The sequence below is a fragment of the Quercus lobata genome, chromosome 4 (genome assembly GCF_001633185.2).
Source record: "Quercus lobata isolate SW786 chromosome 4, ValleyOak3.0 Primary Assembly, whole genome shotgun sequence".
Taxonomy (NCBI): Eukaryota; Viridiplantae; Streptophyta; class Magnoliopsida; order Fagales; family Fagaceae; genus Quercus; species Quercus lobata.
Genome location: NC_044907.1, coordinates 68,768,369 through 68,793,872, shown reverse-complemented (window position 1 = coordinate 68,793,872; position 25,504 = coordinate 68,768,369). Strand labels below are relative to the sequence as shown.

Genomic DNA, 25,504 nt, shown 5'->3' with positions numbered 1-25,504 from the left:
GGATGCTGTTGATATAGGTTGGACCAGGCCTGAGAAAGCCAAATCCACATGGGATAAGGCAGCACTCACCGCATCTAATACTAATAGTAAAGTACTTAATGCAATTTTCTGTGGTATGTCTCCAGATGAGTTTCACAAGATTTCTCACATTACCGTTGCCAAAGAAGCATGGGAGATGTTGGAGACCACTTACGAAGGCACGAAGAAAGTGAAAGATACCAAGCTGCATATGCTAACCACTCAGTTTAAGGAGCAAAAAATGGGTAAGGATGAGTCCTTTGACTCTTTCTATAGCAAGTTGAATGAGGTGGTTGTCAGCAAGTTCAATTTAGGGGAGAAAACAGAGGATTCTAAAATAGTAAGGAAGATCCTTCGATCATTGTCGGAAAACTTTCGTGCCAAAGTGACAGCGATTGAAGAGAGTAAGGACCTTGATGACATCAAAGTCCAAGAGCTGATTGGTTCTCTTCAGACTTATGAAATGTCGCTGCCCAATCAACGAAAGAGAAAATCTCTTGCTCTTAAGACCATTAATGAAAAGTTGGAAGTCCATGACTCATCGGATGAGGATGTGGTTGATAAAGATGTTGCATACCTTGTAAAGAATTTCCAAAAATTCTTGAAATTCAAGAATAATGGTAAATTTGGTGATAAAGGGAAATTCCAAAGTTCAGGAAAGGAGAAAAGGGAATTCAAAAAGAAAGATGGAAAAGAATCTCAATCTACACAAGGTGTCACTTGTTTTGAATGTAACGAACATGAACACTTTAAGAAAGAATGTCCGAATTATTTGAAATCGAAAGGCAAGGTGTATGCCACGACATTGAGTGACTTGGATTCTGAGGAAAGTTGTGACGAAGAAGGGAATTATTCTGCTTTTATGACTATTGTCCATGTTGAGTCTTCAAACAAGTTGAATTTGCTTGTACGAGAACTTGGAGAACATAGTAATGAAGAATCATTGGGAGTTGTTGAAGAATCAGATGCTGAAGAAGATGAAAGCACAGCCAATCTTCAAGAGAATTATAACTCACTCCTGGAGAAGTCGGGTGAGTACACAAGGGTGGCCAAGGTAGTTGTGAGAAAGATGAAGAAGGTAGAGGAGGAATATAAAAGTCTCCTAATTAATTATAAGGAGGCCAAATGTGAAATAGAAATATTGAATGGTGAGCTATTAGAAGCCTACACAAAAGTGAGATTTCTTGAGCAAGAGATTGTGCAAGCAAATGCTAAAATAGAGAGGGTTTCCACCAAGAAGCTAGATGATATTATCTCATCTCAAAAACATTTTTTAGAAAAATCTAGGTTGGGATATACCGGAGGGAGTAGCTCATTTGGCAATATCACTAAAGAAGTGAAGTTTATAAAAGCCAAAGAGTTAGTTGAAGTTAGCCCTACTACTGAGAAGCCCAAGATAGAGGAGAAGAGGAATGTGGAGAACCAACGGATGTTGAACAACCCCCATAATCAATCTGTGGGCAGGTTTGAATCCCAAGCCAAGTCTCATCCTCGACAACAAAGAGGTCCTAGATCGAACTATGTGTGTCATCACTGTGGACTTCAAAGACATACTCGACCAAATTGTCAAAAGTTAAGAGCAATGAATAGTGCAACTGCTCCAAGGTCATGAGGACCTAGAAATGATAGGAGAAATTGGGCTAGCGAACCATCAAGAGATCAAAGTGGTGATCCTGGAATGATGGACGTGATGAAGATGATTGGTGTTTTCACCAACTGCTTGGAAAGCTTCACACGCAGGTTTGAATGCCCTAACTCTCGTACCCAATCCTGTAAGGAAATCACCCCAAATGCAAGTGACGTGTGGGTGAAAAAGGGTACTCATGCATAAGCATTACAACATGTCCATGCATCAATACTTCCTATGTTTTGTGACTTTGTTTGGTTGTTTGCTTATTTATTTATTGTGTGGGTTAAAATTTCTTTGTTTGTTTTTGCAGTCTATCATTTATTTCTTTTTGTTGATTGTGTTCAATTATTTTCCTTCTTATGTGTCAAAAATCCAAAAACCACATAAAAAGTAGAAAATCAAAAAGTTTGATCGACATTGTTGAGTTTTGTTTCAAAACTTGTTTTGCCTTGTACCTTTGTGCCAATGGCTTTGTGCATTTACGAGCGTAGCTTGTTCCTTTACACTTTTATCACTGTAGAAGAAATCTTGAAATCTATGTGACTATTGTAAATAGATCTTCAAACTTGTCATGGATGATTAGTGAATGGTTATGTTGATCTTGAGACATGCATAGACTTATGCCTATATATCTTCCCACCATTTTTATTTATTTATTTATTTTTTTGCTAAAAAGAGCACATCAAATGTAAATCTCCAAATGTAAAGAGATATTAAGCTGCAAAAGCCTGTCGCACATACTAGTATTTGACTAGGAAAAAGGGAAAGCGACCAAAAATAAAGTGTATGATTTTTCAAAAAGCCAAAGGCTATCTCATCAAGGTGAAATATCAAACATCATTCTCACAATGAGATGTGATTGTTTCAAAAGGATCAAAAAGATCAAATGTTATGATTGAAAGTGGAGTAAAATGTAAAGCTCCAAATTATGTTATCAAGTCTTGTGGGAGGTCATATATGTATTCTTCTATAATTGAGATGGGTCACATGATCTAGTGCTAATTATGTATGCCTTGGTTGAATTGATCATTGAAGCCTTACATTAGACTAAGAACTATCTCATTGTTGATATCCACACACAACACATAAGATTATGTTCAATGAATGCCATATTTATTTGTGTGATTGTACTTGATAAAATGTGTTTTCACATGCTCAATCTTTGTTGGTTCAAACACAAAAATATTTTTGAGTGTTTTAGTTGTTTTTGGAAAGTATTTTGTTCTTCAAAAACTAAAAATTTCAAAAACTGTGTTGTCCTGTTTGGTGACTCAGTCGTGGGTCAGTCAAGTCGCATGCCATAGTCGCGAGTTTGTGGGTCAGTTTTGGCGACTTGTTCACGAGTGGAAGGTCTAGTCACGAGGGGTACTCAGTGATTTTCGTGGCTTAGCTCACGACTCCCTTGCGAGTGAGACTTCTTGTCGCGAAAAACACTTAGCAAAATTTTCAAAACTTTTGGATTGAAGTGTTTTAGCGGGTCTTGTTGGTGACTTCCTAGCGACTTATCTTAGTCACCAAAAACGCGTGTTTTGCACTGTAAGGGCAGTTTTTAAAATCTTTTCCTGTTTTCCCTCAAGCTTAATGTGACTATTCACTTTCTCTTTTGTCTAAAACTAACCCAAACACTTCGCGTCACCATCTTCAAACTCCATTTTTGCTTCATTTCTTCTCAAAATCATCAAGAAAGGGTATGGGTCTTCTCTTCATCACTTCATATTTTATGTTTTGAGTATTGTTTTCTTGCTTTTGAGTTGTCATTGCATTTTGAGACATACTGTGTTCGAACATTTTATTCTTAGATTGCTGGGTTTGGTTGGTTATGTTTAGTTGTTTTTGTTGTTGATTTCATCTGCTATGATATTGTTTGTCACATTGTGCTAATCTTTGTTCTGTGCTTTGGTTTTTGTTGGTTTACATACTCATTTGGTATTTGGGTTTGGTGTTTTCTGTGTTTTACTTTGTTTGTGAGTTTGAGTGTTTAAGTATGTCTGAGGCTTTGGATTGTTTATCTTATATTACTATGTTTTTATGATGCCATAACATGTGTGTGCTTTTGTCTTGAGGGTATTTAAAAAAAAATTTAAAAAAAAAATTCCAATTTTCAGTAAGTTATGCCTCACTGTCATTTGCTCTATTTTGCATGTATGTAGTTTCCAATGTTCTTACATACTGCTGTTTTATTCTTGTTCCTGTCTTACTCTGGTCTATTTTGAGATATCCTCCCTTTGTTCTCTACTATGCATATCATGCTTACAATAGATTGTCTTAATGACAGTTATTTGTAAATTTGTGTTATCCAGTGTTCTCTTGAGCAATCATCATTTTGGTGCTCCTGCCTCATTCAATACTTCATTATTGCTTATGGTTTTGTTTGGCATTGCCCTAACTCTTACTTGTGATTATGTGAGATATCTCTGGTTCACATTTTTATTTAAATCTAATCAAGTTGATATCTGTCTTTTGTGGTGCTGTTTTTGGTTCTTTGCTATGTGCCTGCTCTCTTGCAGATGTCTCGTCGATCCTCCAAAGGCAAAGACGTTGTAACTGATGATCCATCAACCCCGGTTGCTAAATGGACTAGACTCTCATCTCAGTCATCTAAAGACTCCGATTGTGAAAGATTTAGAACCCCTCTTACCTTACACATTTACTCAAATATCTTTGACAAGGCATCTCCTATAGTGGAACGTGTGGTTGAGTTTGACACCTTGGGGACCATTTTAATCCCTCGGATCTTTGAGTCAAGAGATTGGGCAAACTTATTTAGGAATTTTGAAGACCCAATGGATGAATTGGTTAAGGAATGTTACTCTAATTCAAGTGACCTTGGAGTTAGTCTAATTTGCTGGGTAAAAGGAAAGGAATTTATCATCACCCTGAACTCCATAGCCGAAATTCTCCACATCGCTAGACATGTGAATGTGGATCTAACTCCATATGATGATCGAACTCCATAGACTCAAGACATTCTACTAGTTCTTGGACCTGATCATGAAGTCTCTATACAGGCACATCCATAAGCATTGCCAAGTTTGCACCTGAGTTGACCACACTAAAGCTGATCATGTTCTCCAATCTCTACTCACTGTCCAACACGACTTTCATCAATCTTGGAAGAGCTCAATTCCTCTGTGACCTTATTACCGGAGCCCCCGTTGATATCTGTGCCCACATCTTTCAAACCATATGAAAGACTGTGGCTCGATCAGCAGCATGAGGATGTATTCCATTTTGCAGTCTCATCATGAAGTTCATTCTTCGTGAAGGTATTGTTCCTCCCTTAGATGGAAAAATGATGACCCGTCTAAGTCCAATTTCCATGTTCACTCTACAAGCCAGCAAAAGTCATTCATCTAAAACACCAAAGAGTACACACATCTCTCTAATTACTCCATCTGCTCCTGAGTTAGAGACACATGTACATATCACACCCACTTCGCATGTCATCCCTGAAGTTCAACAAACTAGCATTTTGCAAGTACAGTCTAATCCTCAAACTGATAGATTGGGTAGTTTGCTTGAAAGTATTCAGAAGCGCATTGAGGAAATGGTGACACTTCTCTACTCCACCAACAACCATGTTCAAATGCGACTCGAGATCATGGAGAATCAGCTAGAAGCTATTCAACAAAAGTTAGAAGACAGCCTTTAGCTATTCGTGATAAAAAGGGGGAGAGCATACAGTAAGGGGGAGAAAGTTCAAAGGGAAGTGTGCATAGTAATAGGGGGAGTTACACCACACATACTTTTGTTTTGGTCTTACCTTTTAACTTATAGGATTATGTTTTGGATAATTTGTTGTTATTATGGGTTTGATACACTGTGGTTTTGGTTTATGTTTGATTCTAACTCGTAACACATGGATGTTTTTGAAACTTGGTTTACCTTTTATATATATTGATGTTTTTTTCAGTATTTAATGTGTTTGTACCCATGTTGCTTTTGTAAGCTTTTAGGGTTTGATTTTCATTATCTGTAGGCTTTATGGTTTGTACCATGCTTTATGCAGCCTTTGTGCTTTGTTAAATCAGTACTTCTAACTAAATGTTATGCATTTTCTTGTTAAGTATTGTCACTCTTGTGCCCTTATAAGATTGTTCCTAAATGCATATACTTAGTGTATTATGCATTGGTTGAGTGTTGGGCATACAAGTTACTTGCATTGTTCTTGTTAGCTTGTATGTCTAAGTGTTCATTCCAAGTGTGAATGAGCATTATGATCACTACCTTGTAGTGATTATTTGTTGGATCAAGCCATGATTTGTTTCTTAACTCCATCTTTGCTTGATCACATATTGCCTGCTTTATATGCATTTTATGTTTTTTTGCATACAATGATCATGGTGTATTGTTGTCTTTCAGGAGATTTATGTTCATATGATTCAAGAGCTTCACAGTTTTTAGAGTTAGGTGTAAGTGAGTTTTGGTCAACTGTTCCCAACTCACATTTTAAGTCTAGAGTCTATTTTACGGTTTTGTCACGGAATAGCCAAAGGGGGAGATTGTAAGGTTGAATTTAATCAACCATCTTGTTGGTTTATTCCATACCAAATTTGCTTGTATTTCAGCAATTAGTAACCCTGTATTTAGGTGGGATTTTTGTAAGGGTAGTGAGTGAGATAGTGTGATGAAATGCTCAAGAGTGTGCAAGAAAAACAGAGACTCACGACTGGATCTCATGGGTGACTCGCAGCTGCAAGCCGCCAGAAAATGCACACGTGCTAGGCATGTCAGAAGTTGAAGCGTCATGCTAGTTGGAGCACTACAGGTTAAAATAGGACAACTGGTCGTTTAGTTATCTCACGGCTGGATCTCGTGACTCAGTCAAGCTGCGAGGCCAAGCCACGAGCCAGCCCTGTTTTGAAAAACCTGACTCTTCACATTCCATTCTCACTCTAGTATAAATACCCCTTATACTCATGAAAAAAAGAGAGCTTCTAGAGAGAATTTTGAGAGAGAAACCCTAGAGAAAAAACAAAATTGATTCATCCACAATCTTCACATAAGAGACTCTTCAAATTCCTCTACTCTCTTCCTCTCCATTGTTAAATCCTTGAGAGGCCTTTTACCAAAACATTTTCTCGCCATATCTATTACTATGAGAGGGATGTTTGGTGTTCTGGGAAGCAGTTAGGAAGGAACCAATTTACATTGGTTACTGCTATGGTCAAGTAGCGGAATTCGGGAAGCTAGAAAAGAAATAGGTTCGGTGCAACCTCATTGGAGCAAGAAGCTTGGAGGGCTTAGATATACTGGATAGATTAGGCTTGGAGGGTCTATTACTGTTCATGTATCCCAACTACATTTTTTAGTGGATTACTTACCGCTTGGAGGGCGGCGAAGAGGTTTTACACTGAGGGCTTCGCATTCCTCTTCGATAACACATCGTGTGTTGTCCTTGTATTTGCATCTCTCTTCCTTTTATCTTTGCCTTTTATTTTCTACTGTGGATGTGTTTTTAATTGGCTTAGATTGTTTACCAATTCTGTTTATAGCTTGTGTTCATTTTTTGCACACTTGTTGTTTGTCATAAAGCTTGAATTGAATATTTTGTAATTGGGGGTCTAAACGTTCAAGGGTGTTTTATACATCATTTGAACTTTCACAACTTAAACTCAAACTCAAAAGTTAAGCACAATATTTAAAATTTTATTTAAATTATATTATATTTGTTTAGTCTAAACTTCACAAGGAGTGAAATTCTATCTCTCTAACAATATGTTCAACTTAAACTCAAACTCATCATTATTCATTATCATTTTTTTAAAACAAAATTATTTTTGTTTAGCCCAAACTTAACAATAACTGAAATTCTCCCTCTAACAAGTACAACTTAAACTCAAACTCAAACGTTAAGCATAATATTTAAAATTTTGTTTAAATTAAATTATATATGTATAGTCCAAACTTCATAAGGAGTGAACTTTATCTCTTTAACAAGTCCAACTTAAACTCAAACTCATAATTATTCATTATCATTTTCTTAAAACAAAATTATTTTCGTTTAGCCCAAACTTAACAATGAGTGAAATTCCATCTCTCTAACAAGTACAACTTAAACTCAAACTTAAATTCAAATGTTGATAAACATTAAAAAGACAAAATGAGTTCCGTGGGCACAATGGTGATATATTGGATCTCTCATGGTCTAGGAATAATGTAAGTAAATTATTTGAGTGCCAATTTAATTTTATGGATTAAGTATAAATGTTATTGATTTGCATGAATGTGGTGTTTATTTTGATGCAATATCTGCTCTCATCATCAACCATACTGTTCGTCTATGAAGAGTGAGATGTAGTCATTGACTCAAAGTGTTTACACATAGTAATTATGGTGAGCTCATTGATGTTTCATTGTTTCAACCAAAAATCTATTTTGTTAGTTGAGGAACCAGCCAAGATTGGGTAAATGTTGGGGCAGTATCTCGATGTTATTGTTTTATTATGCTGAAGTTATTGTTGCTGATTTTTACGTTATGCTATGATGCAGTGACTTGTGTTTAGTTTAACTCTGTTGATGATAATTACTTTGTAAGTGGTTCAATATATGGAAAAGTTTGTATTTGGACTATTCGTGGTTGTGAAGTTGTTGACTGGACTGATGTAAGAGAAATTGTCACTGTGCAGTGTGTTATTGCCCTAATGGGTAGGTTTAGTGATTTTCTTGCTCTTTTGTCTTATAGATAGGATCATCAGTAGTAAGTGATGCTATCTCTATCTCTCAACAAGGAAACAAAATTATTTTTGCTTAATCTGAACTTAACAATGAATAAAACTCTATCTCTTTAATAAGTCAAATTTAAACTCAAACTCAAGCATTGATCATTTATCTCCAAATTTGTGAGGTTAATGATGAGAATTATAAAAGCAAAGCAAACCCCAATATTTTTTTTTTAAAGTCGAGTAGAGGTATGAACTCTTTTTATGTTATTTTCTTCTCCTCTACTTTGTTCAAAAAAAAAAAAATGGTTTTTCATGTATTTTTTAAAAAGTAATTTTCGTACATGAACCACCAAACTCTCTTTAGCTATTTTTTACAAGATAAAAAAGCTTGCGATAATTGAAATTATTCTTTTGAACTATATTTATCTATTGTTTAGTCATATATATATTTTGTTTTGTTTCAATAATTTCTAAGCAGTGAATTATCTAATTATTTAATATTTTTTGGTCTTTTAGAAATTTTAATATCTAAATTTTTGAGTTATTTGTTTACAATATCTAAAACTGTCTGATAAATTTTTTGTAAGTCATTGCACGTTCAAGCAATGACTTCTTTATCAAATTGTAACCCAAATTGAAGTCATACAAGAGCAAATCATACAATGGTGTAGTTTCTTAAATTTTTTATAAAATTATTTTAGTCTACCTCACAAATAAGTTGGTTCCTGTGTATTGCATGAGTTAACGACTAGTTTATTAATAAATAAAAAAAAAAAAGTACCATTTGATGCCACCATATACAGTATGTATCTTTTTCATTCGGGGTAGAGACAATTACTTACAGAGATAAAGTCCACTAAATCGGTAGTTGTATTTCGCCTAGATGTTAGAAATTAATTCGAACCAGCAAAACATAAATTATGGTTTGCTCTTAATTTAGGCCATAAGTTTAGCGCTTATGTTAAACATGGTCACACACAATACTTCGAGTGTGCTATGATGGCATCAATATGCATTTGTGTGTATCAAAAACAAGAGCCGCAAGTATATTTTTTTCCTCTATTCTATTCTATATAAAAATGTTAAATGCATAATAGTTATATAAAAAAAAGTATATAATTTAGGGAAGGTGTTAGTTACCTTGCTTGTATTTTCCTAGTAGTTGTGTATTCTTAGGGGTGGCATGAAACCTTTTTTGGTGATGGAAATAATACAAAGAAATAAAATGAGTAATGCTATAAGTACAAACTATTTTACAACATTTTTACAAAATGTTGATGCAGCCAACATTTTTACAAAATGAGTAAACAATTCTTTAGCATTTTCAGGGGAACGAATAGAGTACTCTTTTAAATGATAATGCACTCCCCTATAAGGTGCAATTAGACGATTTCTATTCATGTATCCCACATCAACAAGATAATATTTACCTAATAAATAATAACAATTGTTAATTATATACTATAAATTTTTTAATTATAAAGAATACATCCAAATACGTATTTAAATTCAATTTACCTTGTGGGATTTTCAAATTATTGTTTCTAGTTAAAGCGCTCTTTATTATTCTTGAATCTGAAGTAGTTCCTTCCTAAGCCGGTAATACATACGTGAATTTCAAATCAAATGAGCATGCTGCCAAAACATTTTTTGTTGGGTAACCCTTCCTACCCCGACATCTTGGTGCATCCTCATTAGACACTTTGATATGAATATGTGTTTCATCAAGTGCCCCAATACAATCCTGAAATTAAAAATACCTCTCAAAGACATTTGCCTTAAAATTTACTTATACTGAACTAATATCAAATATATAATATATACATCATATATTTACCTTAAAATATGGAATCTACCACTCTGTAATATTTCAACTGGCACTTGTGTTCCATCAGGGTGTCGAAGGAACTGATCTTCTAACATAATTATTGATCTTAACAAATTATGAAAATGGCGACTAATGGTCTCATTTGGAATGACAAAAAAAGGACATTATACAGATCTTCACATTATGTGATAGAGTGTGAAGAGACTTGGCAACTTGCTCTTCAACCGTGACATGGTGTGTCTTGAAGATCACCGTCTCTTCGCAAAATGTCTCACAAACCTTGAAAAGCTTATGGACCCATGCGTATTACATCATAGCATTTTTTACTAGATCTAAGTCAATGCATTATTTCATCACGAACTAATTGTCTTTCAATGGTTGATTGTGTAGGAATGTGGGGAATGCGTCTTTTCAAACGTTGCTTTCGATGAATAATGTAGCACAAATAATGGCATGAAGTATGAACCAAGGCTAGTTTCCGCATATATTCCGAAAAAAATATGGTCTTAAGTATCTCATCATTCACATCCATCTACGTAAAAAATATAGTTATGATATTAGTTGGAGTTTTGGCCAAATAAATTATAGGCACATGTTCTACTCATTATAAAATTTGGACACTTCACAATATGCTTTTGATAGCCTTTAAACTGTAAATTAAATATTTTTTTATATTTTAACATGTAATTAAATATATGAACATGAAACAATATAAGACTTGAATACATTGAAATGAATATATTTTAAATACATTCATTTTAAATGAAATAAAGCCAAAGGACACCATTCAAGTAGCACTCACAATACTAAATTTTCTTTTTCCATTTCAAAATCTATCCATTATGTCAAGTTCATGGTTCAAAACCTTATTTTTAGAATTTAATAGCATATAAACTGCCACGTCCTATTCCTTATATCGGATCAAAAATAGTAATATCCTACTTTTCATTTAAAAAAAAAAAACATTGGTGATGAATAACCAATATAATTATGAAATTATCCATAAGAACAAAGTTTTGCTTCAATTTAGTGTGATTTTTGTAAGCTAAACCACCACATTTATACCACAGAAAGTGATATACTATATTTTGCTACACAACAAAGAAAGATGTATGCAAACCATCATTTTTCAAGCAGCCGTTCTTTTCTCAAACAACTATCATTTTTAGGGGTGTGCATAACTGGACCGTGGCCAACCTAACCAACCGGCGCCGACAATACCACACCGCCGTTGAAGCCGACTGATGGAGCCAAGTCCAGTGAATGGAGGGCAACCCCAGTTCCGATGCCGATGCGGTACAAAAGTCGGAAAGCAAATCTGAAACCGATTCTTGCACCGAATCGACCGATAAATCTACTACATATACATATCCCTTGGAACAGTGTCATTTACTATAGTTTTTCTTTTCATTTTTTTAACAAAACGGCATCTTTTCACTTATTTAAAAAAAAAAAAAAAAAATGAAAACGGTGTCGTTTTGTGCATAATAACCCTAACTCCCTAGGTATAAATTCATTATTTTCTCAGACCTTCCTTCTTAACTCTCTCAGTCTCTCTTTCGCCTCTCGGTGTTGGCTCTCCTTGAGTCGTTGTCTGACATGTCTTTCTCTCACTGCCTCACCAGTCACCGGCTCATCGCCTCACGGCCGCTAGCCACTTTGCCAATAACTCCATGTCTCCACTCTCCATCTCTCACCTTGCCATTTTAAAGATTCTCTCTCACTTTGAGTCCAACCGTCCAAGTCCATCTGTGAACTATGATCTGTCTGACATTTTTTGTTTCTGGCATTTTTCAGCAATTTGATTTTTGGCATCTTTGAACTATACCTTTTACTCTTGCTTTCATTTATTTATTTATTAATTTTATTTAGTTAATAAATTAAATCTGGGGTTTTCTCATTGTATTGGCTTTCTCATTGTTGGACCGATTTCCTAATTGAGTATAATTTGTATCAATATGAGTTGGAATATGTTTTTGTGTATGGTAGGTTGGTTGTGAAAAATTATTTGTGATGTTGTTTTTAGTTTTTAGTTTTGTGTTTGTGTTGTTTAAAAAAAATGTTTCTAACCCGACCAAACCGATTAAACCGACCGCAAAAAACCATAGCGCTATGTGTTGGAAAACCGACCCTAAGCAGTATGCATCAGTTTAATTATGAGAAAACCAATCTTTATCGGTTCAGTAATAAATTTGAGAAAAAAACCAAGCCGACCGAACTAAGCACACCTCTAATCATTTTATGACAAAACATTATTAAAGAAAGATGTAAGTAAACCAAAGAATCTAGCCGTACAGCAACAACTATTATTTATATGTCACTCTTTCATCCATGGACCCCATAGCTTTTATTTATAAGACTTGAGGGGACAAAGGCAAAGAAAGACTTCTTTGTGTTTTTTTTTTTTTTGGATAAGTAGATAAACTAAGAATCACCCAAACAGAATTGTATATAGGACATAAAATTTATTGCAGTTATAAAATTCATCATAATTCACCATATATTTGTTAACAAGATTTGCAAAGAAAAAGAGAAATACGTAGGCAGATTTCTCTACTGTTCCAATAGCCAATAAGTATCACTAGTATAGAGGAAGAACAGGTTATACACATACTGGCAGGTAATCATTTATTGAACAACCAAAGAAGAGCACTTAATAGATGTATATATGCAGGTAAGGGTTGTGGAGGATTTAAAGTTCTTGGTCTGGAGTCAACAGAAGCAATGGGAGAGGCCACATTTATCAGCAACAATTATGTTAAGAGTTATCGATTAGCATAAAGATTCAACATAAAAATTAAAGCAAGATTTAATGTGGTTCGGCCAAATATAATCCTACATCCACTGACAATGCCAACAAAAATGCAATATTAATGACATGATTTATAAACACTACCAATGCTTATAAACAAACCTTACACACTCAACTCAAACTAAATCCCAATACTCTCTTTCTCTCTTTTCTTTTTTGGTTTTGAATTTTTTTTTTTTTTTTTTTTAATGAATCAATCTCAATCCACAATCCTAAGACATCAATGTATACATTGGGGCTCTCTCAAACTCAAGATATAAATAGACTCTCAACACACATCTTTTGTAAAGGTGCATTTTTCAGCCCAAAATATAGAAAACTAGTTCCTCACACAAACCCACACCACATTTTTTAAATAACCTTCTCCTAATGTAGAACTCTCCTTGTAAGAATACTGCGTTGAGCCAAAGCAATAGAACCCGTAGAAGCAATGATACACTCCTCAAATTTGTTCATAAATTTGGAGAAGATTGATCATGAAACAAAGATAGAAAATATATGACAAGACATGAAGTAGGGGGCAAACATAACAGAACCTGTAGAAACATAAGAAAAAGAAAGACTGACTTTTGAGCAGTAACCAAAACTTGCAGCAGTCAAAGAATAACGTGTAGCTATGTTGATGAACAGCAGTAGCTTCAATGGTGTCTCACGAAACAGCAGTAGCTTCACTTTGTAGCAAATAGGCAATAACGTGTAACTATGTTTTTTTCCTTACAACTGATTGAGAAAAGAATGACTGATATTATAGGGATATTTTAGGGGTTTTAACAAAAATTTCATTAAACCTAAATTCATTCCCTCCCATTCCTCCCAATTTTGAGGGGAACAAAAATTTGAGGTTTGGAGGGAAAATGGAGGAATGAGCATTCCCTTCCACTTAAACTCCCAAACAAGGGGATGGACCCTACATTCCCTATATTAAAACTCCCAAACAAGAGGAGGGAAGAATATTATAAAAAAAATCTCCCCTGTAGGAGACTTCTCTCTCTCTAAGAGTCCTCTCTCCCTCTGTTCTCGCCGTGAGGGTCTCCCTAAGGTATATCCTGCTTTTCCTAAGTGCCACCATGGATCAAGCCGTGGTGGATGGCTTGCTTAACCTCCGCCTTACCAGGGAGGAGGAAGAAGAAATCACAATCACAACGAGATGCAGATCAGATCTACTAGAAGAATGCAACCTAAGTCTGTTTGGCAGGTTGTTATCGGACAGACACCAAAATCAGAGAGCTCTGAAATCCACATTGAGATCAGCTTGGAAGATGGGTTCGGACTTGCAAATTGTGGATGTGGGAAACAATGTCTTGCAGTTCAAATTCAGTTCTGAATACCAGTTGCAGTGGGTAGAAAAGAATGGGCCATGGAATTTTGACAACAATCTCTTGTTGCTGTGCAGATGGAGAAGAGGCCTATCAAGCACAAACATCACCTTTACCCATTCCCCCTTTTGGGTTCAGATTTGGGGGCTCCCCTTTGAGCTTATGGCAGAGGAGGTGTGTAGAGACCTGGGAAATAGCCTAGGGAGGTTTATAGAAACTGATCGACGATCTGGGCAAACGGATCAAGCCAAGTTTATGAGAGTTAGAGTGGACCTTCAACTGGATAAGCCTCTCAGGCGTGGGGGCAAAATAGCCAGCGTGGAGGGTGAAAAATTTTGGGTAAGTTTCAGGTATGAAAGACTTCCGACCTTTTGTTTTCATTGTGGTAGACTTGGGCATGATTTAAAACACTGTCAGGAAATTTCAAACAACCAAAATTCATCCAATCAATATGGCGATTGGTTCAGAGCTCAGGGAAGCTCTAAAACAGGTGGTGATAGATCACGGTCCACAAGCAGTGGGGGAAAAGATGTTAGTAATGAAGATAAGGTTGAAGAGCATATTCCATCCACGGCCAAGAATTCATACACCTCTGCCATGGACGGTGGAGGAAGCACTTCAGGCAACGGTGGCTGGATTGAGAAAAATCAAAATACGGGGAAAGAGAATGACATCATTGGAGATAGAGAGAACCAGCCAGAGAAAGCACAGAACGGATGGGACAACTCCGCACGTCTAGAGCAGGTTCCAATGCATGTGTCAGGGGCACGTGATGCTGCTGGTACTCTCCATCTCAGTCTCCCGCGAAGTTTCAAGATTGAAAAGGAAGCAGTGGATGCCATGTCCTTAGTGGGCCAGCCGGCCCAAACTGAAAAAGACCCAATGGAAGTTAATAGCCCACTGAAGACAAACACTGAAGCAAACGGAGGAAGCACAGCTAAGGTAGATTCGTTTGGCCCAATAGCTGAAAAGAAAGTAAATGCCAAAGTCCATCTGAAAAAGATAGCAAGGGAGCACAATAGAAATAAAAACACACAGTCTGATACGGAATTACTACCTGCGGGAAAAAAAAGGGGAGGGAAGCTTATATTTGATGAAGAGGAAGAAATCATTATGCAGAAGAGACGATGCACAGCAGTTAGCACAAACCAGACTGAGTCTGCAGAGAGATCGGCGGTGGCTGCAACGCAGCACCGCCGGGAGCCATGAATCCCATAAGCTGGAACTGCCGAGGACTTGGGAACCCCCGGTCAGTTAGAGCGCTGCAGGACTTGGTGCGGCGTTACAATCCCAAAGTGGTCTTCCTCATGGAGACAAAAGCAAAAAGTAGACGTATGGAGAGAATTAGAAACAGACTGGGTTTTGCTAATGGCCTTTGTGTTCCTTCCGTAGGCCGTAGTGGTGGACTTGCTCTTCTCTGGGCACGAGAAATCGATCTTGAAATCAAGAGCTATTCAAAGAATCATATTGACGCAGTGGTTAAAGAGCATGACAGCAATTTCTGTTGGAGGTTAACCGGCTTCTATGGGCATCCGGAAACCCACCGAAGGTATGAATCATGGCAACTCTTAGCTTTTCTCAATAATCAGCTTCAACTCCCATGGCTTTGCCTGGGAGATTTTAATGAAATTTTATCAATTACTGAGAAAGAGGGGGGTGCTATTCGAACCCAACAGCAAATGGATGGATTTAGAAGGGTAGTTAATTACTGTAATTTTCAGGATTTGGGTTATTGTGGGGCTAATTATACTTGGAGTAATATGCAGGGGGGAAATAACAATATAAGTCTAAGACTAGATAGAGCCTTGGCTACTCTGAGTTAGGTGGAAAAGTTTGGAAGTTTAAAAGTGCACCACATTGCTGACTCCACATCGGATCACCACGCACTACTAGTCACAAACTCAATACCCAAACGTTACTCCAGTGAAAAACGCTTCCACTTTGAAGCAATGTGGGCAAAGAACAACGACTGTAAAGCCATTATAGAGTCATCATGGGGCATGGGAATTGATTTAAGCACTCCGGAGGGAATTATGGAGAATATCAAACGATGCGCTGCTGACCTTAAGACTTGGAGTTCAGAAGTGTATGGGCAAATTCCGAAAAAAATTCAGGCAAAAAGGACTGCTTTGAACAATCTAACTAGGGGTAACAAGGATGGTGTCCTAAGTAATTAAATCAACAGCCTAAAGAGAGAAATTAATACCCTTCTTGATGATGAGGAACTCTATTGGGGTCAACGAGCTAAAGCACACTGGCTCAAGGAAGGGGACAAGAACACAAAATTCTTCCATGCTCAGGCTTCGGAGAGGCGTAAGCAGAACACTATTGCTGGAATTTGGGATGAAGTTGGTAACTGGTGTGATGAAAAGGAAAGTATAGCCCATGCAGCCATTAATTATTTTGAGAACATTTACACAACAACCCATCCAGCACAAGTTGAGGAAATAACCGCAGCCATTCCATCAAGGGTAACAGATGACATGAATGAAAGCTTAGACCGGGTTTTCACCAGAGAAGAGGTTGTTGCTGCTCTTAAACAGATTCACCCCACCAAAGCTCCAGGCCCCGACGGTATGTCTGCTTTATTTTATCAAAAATACTGGAATGTAGTGGGTAATGGTATCACTAACATGATCCTTAATGTTCTCAATAATAATTTATCTGTGGCTGATCTCAACAAAACTAATATATCCCTCATCCCAAAAACAAACAGCCCAAAGAAAATGACTGATTTTCGCCCCATCAGCTTGTGTAATGTAGTGTATAAACTCATTTCAAAAATTTTGGCCAATAGATTAAAACCCCTTCTGCCTCACATCATCACTGAGAATCAGAGTGCCTTCACTTCTGATCGCCTCATCACTGATAACGTGATTGTGGCTTTTGAATTAATGCATTTTCTAAACCACAAATCTGCAGGAAAGGACGGCTTCATGGCAGCCAAACTTGACATGAGTAAGGCCTTTGATAGGGTTGAATGGTGTTTCGTTCAAAGAGTGATGGAAAGAATGGGTTTCAGTACTAGGTGGATAAATTTGGTTATGGAATGTATCTCCTCAGTTTCATATTCAGTCCTTATTAATGGTGCTGCATATGGAAATATCAAACCAACTCGCGGGATCCGACAAGGTGATCCCCTCTCCCCTAGTATCTTTCTCCTTTGTGCTGAAGGTCTCTCTGCCCTCATCCATGAAGCAGCCCAAAATCAGCGCCTAACTGGTATCTCAATTGCTCGTGGCTGCCCTAGAGTGACCCATCTCTTCTTTGCGGATGACAGCATCCTCTTCTGCAAAGCAAACCCTACTGAATGCCAAGTGTTAAAGCTGATCCTCCGTAGATATGAAGAAGCCTCGGGCCAAAAAATTAACACCGACAAATCCTCAGTGTTTTTTAGCCCAAACACAAGTCAAGGTATTAAGAATGAGATTTTTAACATTCTGGGGCCAATGCAAGACTCCAAGCATACCAAATACCTAGGGCTTCCTTCCTTCATTAGAAGGTCTAAAACACAGGTTTTCTCCATATTAAAAGAGAGGATTGGTCAGAAGTTAGCTGGTTGGAAAGGAAAACTCCTTTCAATGGGAGGGAAAGAAATTCTCATCAAAGCAGTGGCCCAGGCGATCCCGACATACACTATGAGTTGCTTCCAACTCCCACAAAGCTTATGCGATGATTTGGAGAGTTTGATGAGAAATTTCTGGTGGGGTCAAAAGCAAAACGAAGCAAAAATGAGTTTGGGTCAGCTGGAAAAGGATGTGTTTTTCGAAAGCTGATGGAGGCATGGGGTTCCGGAATTTGAGAGCCTTTAATCAAGCCATGCTTGCAAAGCAGGCGTGGAGAATTCTATCCAACCCATCTTCCTTAGTTACCCGGGTCCTTAAATCAAAATACTTTCCCACAGGTGATGTACTTAATGCCAAGCTTGGGAGTTTGCCTTCATACTCATGGAGAAGTATTCACAGCAGCCTTGAAGTCATAAGGAGGGGTTCTAGGTGGAGAGTTGGCAATGGGAAGCTGATTCACATTTGGGAGGATAGGTGGCTGCCTACCCCATCCACTTAGAAGGTTATTTCTACTCGAAACAATAATCCTGAATTTCCCATGGTTTCTGCCCTCATTGACCCTCTCACAAAGTGGTGGAATGTCTCCTTGGTCAGAGCAACGTTTCTCCCCTTTGAGGCGGACTCTATTCTAAGGATTCCTTTGTCTCATAGCATGCCTGAAGATAAGCTAATCTGGTTGGGTAATAACCGAGGAGAATTTACGGTGAAAAGTGCTTATCACATTGCTTTCAATCTGTTTGAAACAAAGAAGGATGGGGAATGTTCTTCAGGAGACCCATATAAATCACTTTGGAAGAAACTTTGGCATCTTAATCTTCCTGCCAAGGTCAAGATCTTTGCCTGGAGAGCTTGTATCAAAGGTCTCCCCACCATGGAAGCTATTTGCAACAGAGGAATCAGCAGTAATAGGGGCTGCCCAATCTGTAAAAAGGTTCCTGAATGTATTAACCACGCCCTTCTCAGTTGTGACATCCCCACCCTCGTCTGGAATCAATGGCCGGAAAACCCCTTAAGCACACAAGAGGTTTGGTGGTCTTTTATTGACTCAGCCATGTTCATCCTCTCCCACCATTCTCAGCAAGATCTGGAACTGTTCTTTGGAATTGCCTGGGCAATATGGTATAACAGAAATAAGGTAGTCCATGAGGATGGCTGCCTTTCTCACCAACAAGTATGGCAATTGGCTAAGAGTGTGGTGGAGGACTTCAATAATGTAGTTGATTGGGACTTCTCTCAACCAAGGGCTCTACCTATCAAATGGACCCCCCCACCTCTAGGAATCTTCAAAGTTAATGTTGATGGGGCAACCTCGGACCATGGGGGGAATTCAAGCGTTGGAGTAATAGTCAGGGACTGCACTGGCCAGACAGTTGCAGCTAGTAGCACGCTTCTAAAAGCATGCTATTCTGCAGAACTGGTGGAGATTATGGTCCTGCTTCAAGGCATTTTGCTTGCCCAAGACTTACACCTCCCTCGGGTTATTTTGGAGTCAGATGCGCTGGTAGCAATCCAGGCCATAAATAACAAGTATATAGGCAGCAGCTCGGGTCACCTTATCCTGGAAATTCTGCATATTCGCAGCTCCTTTGAGTCCTGCTCCTTTCAGCACATAAGCTGAGACTTCAATCAAGTGGCTCATGAACTGGCCCACTATGCGCGCAGGACTGGAAATTCCCAACTTTGGAGGGGTGTAACTCCCCCTTTTATTTCTTTGTTAATTCAATTGGATGCTGCTTAATATGTAATCTGTCTGGTTCTGCTTCTGCAGTTCTTTGTATGGTTGTACCTTCTTTGTGGTTTAATGAAAACCAAGTCCATTTTCAAAAAAAAAGAATATTATAAAAATATTCATTTTATTCCATTCCATTCTCTCCTCCCAGAAGAAGCCTTAATATCACTTTTTTAATTTATCAATAATCACTTATCACAGCAGCAGTTTGTAAAAAATTTTGTAAAATAATTTGTATTTCTAGCATTATTCAAATAAAATTTGTGAACAGAATGAAGATGCGGCCATGCTTTTGGTTGTTGAATGAAATTTGGGTTTGGTGTCATTACTTTGCATAGAACTAACGATAATGTTGTGGAGATAAAACTAAGGACACGACAAATTGCACCATTTCTATGCAATCAATCGTTATTTACAATCTAATAATCAACTGCTTGCATCGGTATGTACTTTCTGATTTAGGGACTTTATATAATTGAAATGTCCCGTAGTTAATCAAGAAATGACATTGAGCTATATCATACATGGCATCTCTCATTTATTGATATAACTGCACTTTATTTAGGTGTAAAGATGATGAAAAGTTCATTGTTCGTTGTCATTAAAGAGAATTAAAAAGAATCAATGTATGATGATTTAACCTGATTTTACATCTGTAAATTAATACTACAATTTTTTTATGACCAAAAAAAAAAAAAAGCCAAAAAATAAGAAAGAAAATAATATGTATGCTTTATTTTAGCACTAATTATTTTGTTTCTTTTTTGTTTGATACTGTTACAACCTTGAGAACAATTGTAGTGACAATTTTCATCCTAATTAAGTTCCAAGTTGCGGATTTCAATCCGATCATTTCGGCCCCTTAAAAGCTATTTTAGCTGTGGTTAAATATTTTTGATAGAAAAATTGGTAGGGTTTGTTTACTGGAAGCAACATAATATGGAGACTATTGTAGAGAATGGATATATATATATATATATATATATTTATATATATATATATATATTTTGAGAAACAAGACTAGAATTTCATTAAAGAAAATCAACCATGGTCGGTTAACAATACAGAAAAGAGATGTGGAGGAACATCCTCCATCCACACCTTTAAACCCGCCACATGTCGTGCATGTTTTGCAAGGTTGTGAGCAACAAAATTACCAAGTCTACGAATGTGGGAAAATGAAATACAACTGACATCTGTTGAGGTTTTGGCTGCAGCTAGGATGTGACCAAAGGGTGCAAGTGAGTCTTCCTCATTCTTTAGTGCCTTGATTATTAGTTTTGAATCACCTTCCAAGATGTAACTAGAAAAACCAAGTTCTGTAGCAAAATAGATAGCTCTTGCCGCTGCTATTGCTTCAACTAGATCCGATGAGTAGGGTAGTTGAATCTGCTCCGATAAGGATGCCAGCACCTGTCTAGACCCATCCCGAATAACGATTCCAAGACCAGCCTTATCGATGTCCTTGAAAGTTGCTCCGTCGAAGTTTATTTTCATGCAACCATCGGGTGGGGGATGCCAAGCAACTCGGGTCGGTGTTGGGGTGTCCATCTGAGTTCTCTGCAATCTGTTTTCCTTTTGGTAATCCAGTAAGCATCGTTGGGAGGTTTGAAGCACCTGCGATATGGGAGTGTCCTTGTTCAGTCTCAGTTGGTTTCTGTGATACCATATGTTCCACATGATGACTACCAATAAATCCACCTTGCTACCTGCATTTGAGACATAAAGAAGCAGGTCCTTTATATCTGCAAATGAGAGAGATTGATGGCATGCGAAGTCAGGTATAGCGTCCCATATTGGAGATAGTTTTGAGCACTCCCAGATTGCGTGTAGAACCGATTCTTCAACTTGTCCACATTGTTCGCACTTGTCATCATTCAAGATCTTTCTCTTTTTCAGGTTTTTCTTTACTGGAATCGCATCTCTGCTAGACCTCCACACAAAATTTTTAATTTTGTTTGGGACATCAAGACCCCATACTAGCTTCCAAAGGTCATTGTTCTGGTCTGAATGGGCAAGTGATTGATTCTGAAGCTCGTCTTTGGCTAAGAAATTGTATCCAGATTTCACAGTGTATGAACCTGAAGCATTGAAAGGCCATGTGAGTGTATCAGTAATAGGGGTAGTGCATAAGGGAATACTCTTTATTAAGTTTACCTACTGATTGTTGAACAAACCTTGAATGAGATTATCATCCCAGCTGTGTGTCTCCGGATCTATGAGGTCTTTTACCTTAATATCTTCAAATCCTTCTACAATGTGTGATTGTATCCGTGGGTGCTCCAAAGATGGCAGCCATGCATCAAGCCACACACTAATGGACTCCCCACTTCCTACTCTCCATCTAGCACCTTTCAACAAAACATCTTGCCCTTTTAGGATACTATGCCAAGCATAAGATCCTGAATGAGAATTTGAGGCCTCCAAAATCGAGCAATCCGGGAAGAATTTGGATTTGAATACCCTATAAAATAGAGAATTCTGATTGTGCAAAAGCCTCTATGCTTGTTTTGCAAGTAGTGCATCATTGAAAATGGCCAAGTCTTTGAATCCCATACCCCTTTTAGATTTTGGGAGGCAAAGAGTTTCCCATTTGACCTAATGAATCTTCGTCCTGTCTCCTTTCTGACCCCACCAAAACTTTCTTACTAGGCTTTCAATTTCTGAACATAGACCCAACGGGAGTTTAAAACAACTCATGGTGTAGCTTGGAATTGCTTGGACCATAGCCTTGATTAGGATTTCCCTTCATGCTTGTGATAGACATTTTCCTTTCCACCCTTGAATTTTTCTCCGTACTCTTTCTTTGATGTAGTTGAAACTGGCCTTTTTATTTTTTCCAACAAGAGATGGAAGGCCAAGGTACTTCTCATATTGTCTTATTTCCTCCACTCCCAATGCAAGCTTAATGTGGTCCCTTATGTCCTCATCTGTGGATTTACTGAAGAATATGGTAGTCTTATATCTATTAATCAGTTGACCCGAACACCTGCCATAAGTATCAAGAATTTCTAGGATTTTTTGACATTCTTGAATTGTGGACCTGCAAAACAAAGATATCATCTGCAAAAAAGAGGTGGGTTAGGCGAGGACTATTTCTAGATAAAGAATAGCCTCTAATATCACCCTGTGCAGCTGCTTGACTGATTAGGCCATGAAAACCTTCTGTGCATAATAGGAATAAGAATGGGGAGATGGCATCTCCTTGTCTGATGCCTCTTGATGGATGGATTAAGCCTTTGGGTTCCCCATTAACCAAAATGGAGTAGGATACATTGGTAACACATAACATGAGAAGTTTAATCCATCTATCATTGAACCCCAATTTTTTCATGACAGCTTCAAGGTAAGGCCATTCCACCCTATCATAGGCCTTGCTCATGTCAAGTTTGATTGCCATGAAGCCATCTTTCCCTGTGTGTTTTTGCATGCTATGTAGGGATTCAAAGGGTACCAAAATATTATCTGAAATAAGATGGCTATTGGTGAAGGCACTTTGGTGTTCAGTGATAATTTTTGGTAGAATGCTTTTAAGCCTATTTGCTAAGACTTTCGAAAAAACCTTGTACAATACATTACAAAGGCTAATAGGCCTAAAGTCAAAAGCATGCTCGGGATTTTTTTTCTTTGGGATGAGAGTAATAAAAGTGTGGTTTAGGTGCTCGGGTAGAGATGCAAAATTAAGAAAACTAAGAACAGAATCAATTACATCATCTCCAATCAAATTCCAGTAATGCTGAAAAAATAAAGGAGGCATACCATCTGGACCTGGTGCTTTTAGTGGGGCTATCTGCTTTATAGCTTGTTGTACCTCCCAAGCCTGAAATTCCCGAGAGAGTTGTTCATTCATCTCTCCATTGATCACTTGATTGATTGAGTTTGTGGCTGCTGCACATGGTGGCAAATATGCCGAGTTATACAACTCCTTGTAATAGGTGATTAAGACCTATGTGACTTGTTCCATATCCGAGCTCCACTCCCCATAAGCTTTACAGATCTTTAGGATTGAGTTCTTCCTCTTCCTTTGGGTGGTAGGGTAGTGGAAGAATTTTGAGTTATTGTCTCCATTGGCTGCCCACAACGCCTTAGACATTTGGAACCACATCCTGTACTCTTTGTCCACTAGCTCATCAATTTCTTTTTTAAGTTCTCTAACTCGGAAATTCACTCCTGTTCTCATAGCTTCTTTCTCAGCCTCCTTCAGCATTTTTCTCTTTTATTCAAGCTCCCTTCTCACATTCCCAAAATGCTTACGGTTCCATTCTTGGAGTTCTTTCCCACATTTTTTTATCTTCTTGACCACCTTGATGCTAGGCTCGGCCTCCTCATGGGATGTCCACACTGCCTCCACAACATTTGAGCACCCTCTATCAGATAACCACATCTCTTCAAATCTGAATGGTTTAGTGATGCTAGGGATTTCTAAACCGTCCGGGATAATCCATAATGGACAATGGTCTGAGGCGTTGGATGAGAGGTGGTGAATTTTTGTTCCAGCAAATTGCAAAAACCAATCATTATTTGCAAGTCCTTGATCCAATCTTTCCCAAATGGAGTGTCCATCTAGAAAATGCTTCTGCCAAGTGAATTGTGACCCAATGAAACCAAGGTTAATAAATCCACATTCATCAATAACGACATGGAACAGCTGCATTTGGGTATGACTCCTACAACTTCCCCCTAATTTTTCAAAATTCCTCACTATCTCATTGAAATCTCCTGCACAAAGCCATGGTAGTTTGATTCTGTTGTTGAGTTGACGTAGCATATCCCAAGACTCATGGCGTTTATGCGTCACTAGCTCACCATAAAAACCTGTGAATCTCCAAGCATCCCCTGCACCCTTGTTAATAATAGTATCAATATGATTTTTTGAAAAGCAATCAACATCTAATTTTATTGAGTTATTCCAATACAATGCTAATCCTCCACCTCTATTATTTCATTCAAAAAAAAAAATAAATTATCAAAATTCAAATTACGCTGCACTTCTTTTAGCCTTACTTCATCCGCCCATGTTTCGGCTAAGAACACGACAGAGGGATCTTTTGCTCAAATCATTCTTTCAAGCTCTTTCCCTAAACGTAGGTTCCCAGGCCCACGACAGTTCCATACTATCAGACTCATTGTTCTTGGCGGGGTTGCTCTGCAGCCTCCACCGTTGAAATTTCTTGAACTTCTGCCTTCGAAACAAGAATTTTTTTGTTCTGTAACTCTGGCAGGTTTGCTTCCTCATCCTTGTGTGCTCTTTTCTTTTCTGTGGGGTCATGCGAACTAGGGGGTTGGCTATGCACGTGAGGCTCACGTTCAATTCTGTTCCATTTACGTGTTGCATGAAACTCGCTGAGTTGGACCCTATCAGTGTTTGAATTCTGATTCTCATTTACTTCTTCTTCATAATCACCAATAAATTCCGTGCGGCGTGGAGTAATTGAGGACTTGTTGTCTATGACTTGCACGTTGTCTTCGTTTCCTTTTTTGTTCATAACCGAGTCAATGCCATTAAATTGCATGCCAAATATGGTGGGATCAGATTGGGACCGTTGTGCATTATAATTGGCATTTAATTGCACGTTACTCCCCTTATTAATCGCATTGACTTCAGGATACGGACATGTTTGTAACTCCTCCTCTGAACTCTGGTCCGCATTTAATTCTTTGTCCACATCTACCCTGCCGCCGAGAGGATTGATTGGCTAGTTGACCACCGTGTCTTGCTGTATCTGTATTACCGAGCCACTGTCATTGTTCTGTGTACGCCCCAAGCCATCTCCCATTCCAGCCATGGTGGTGACTATAGTTTTTCCCGGATTGAAGGGTAATGCACGAAGCCAGTTCCCATATCCTTGTTGCTCATGTCTAAGATTCCCTTTACTGCCGATACAAACATCACAGTCCTTATCCGCGTGAGAAACCATACCACACCAATAGCAGAAATTT

The 25,504-nt window shown here is 38.0% G+C and overlaps 1 protein-coding gene across 1 annotated transcript; it reads right to left on the bottom strand.

The window, feature by feature from the left end:
• Positions 1-23,780: 23,780 nt before the first annotated feature.
• LOC115985684 lies at positions 23,781-24,218 on the bottom strand. Its single transcript, XM_031108599.1, has one exon. It carries the CDS (start codon positions 24,216-24,218, stop codon positions 23,781-23,783), a length of 438 nt encoding a protein of 145 aa, XP_030964459.1.
• Between the last annotated feature and the right edge of the window lie 1,286 nt (positions 24,219-25,504).

What these genes read in the sequence shown, in the direction of transcription:
- LOC115985684 (XM_031108599.1), bottom strand. Translation starts at nt 24,218, where the DNA reads ATGCAGCTGTTCCATGTCGTTATTGATGAATGTGGATTTATTAACCTT.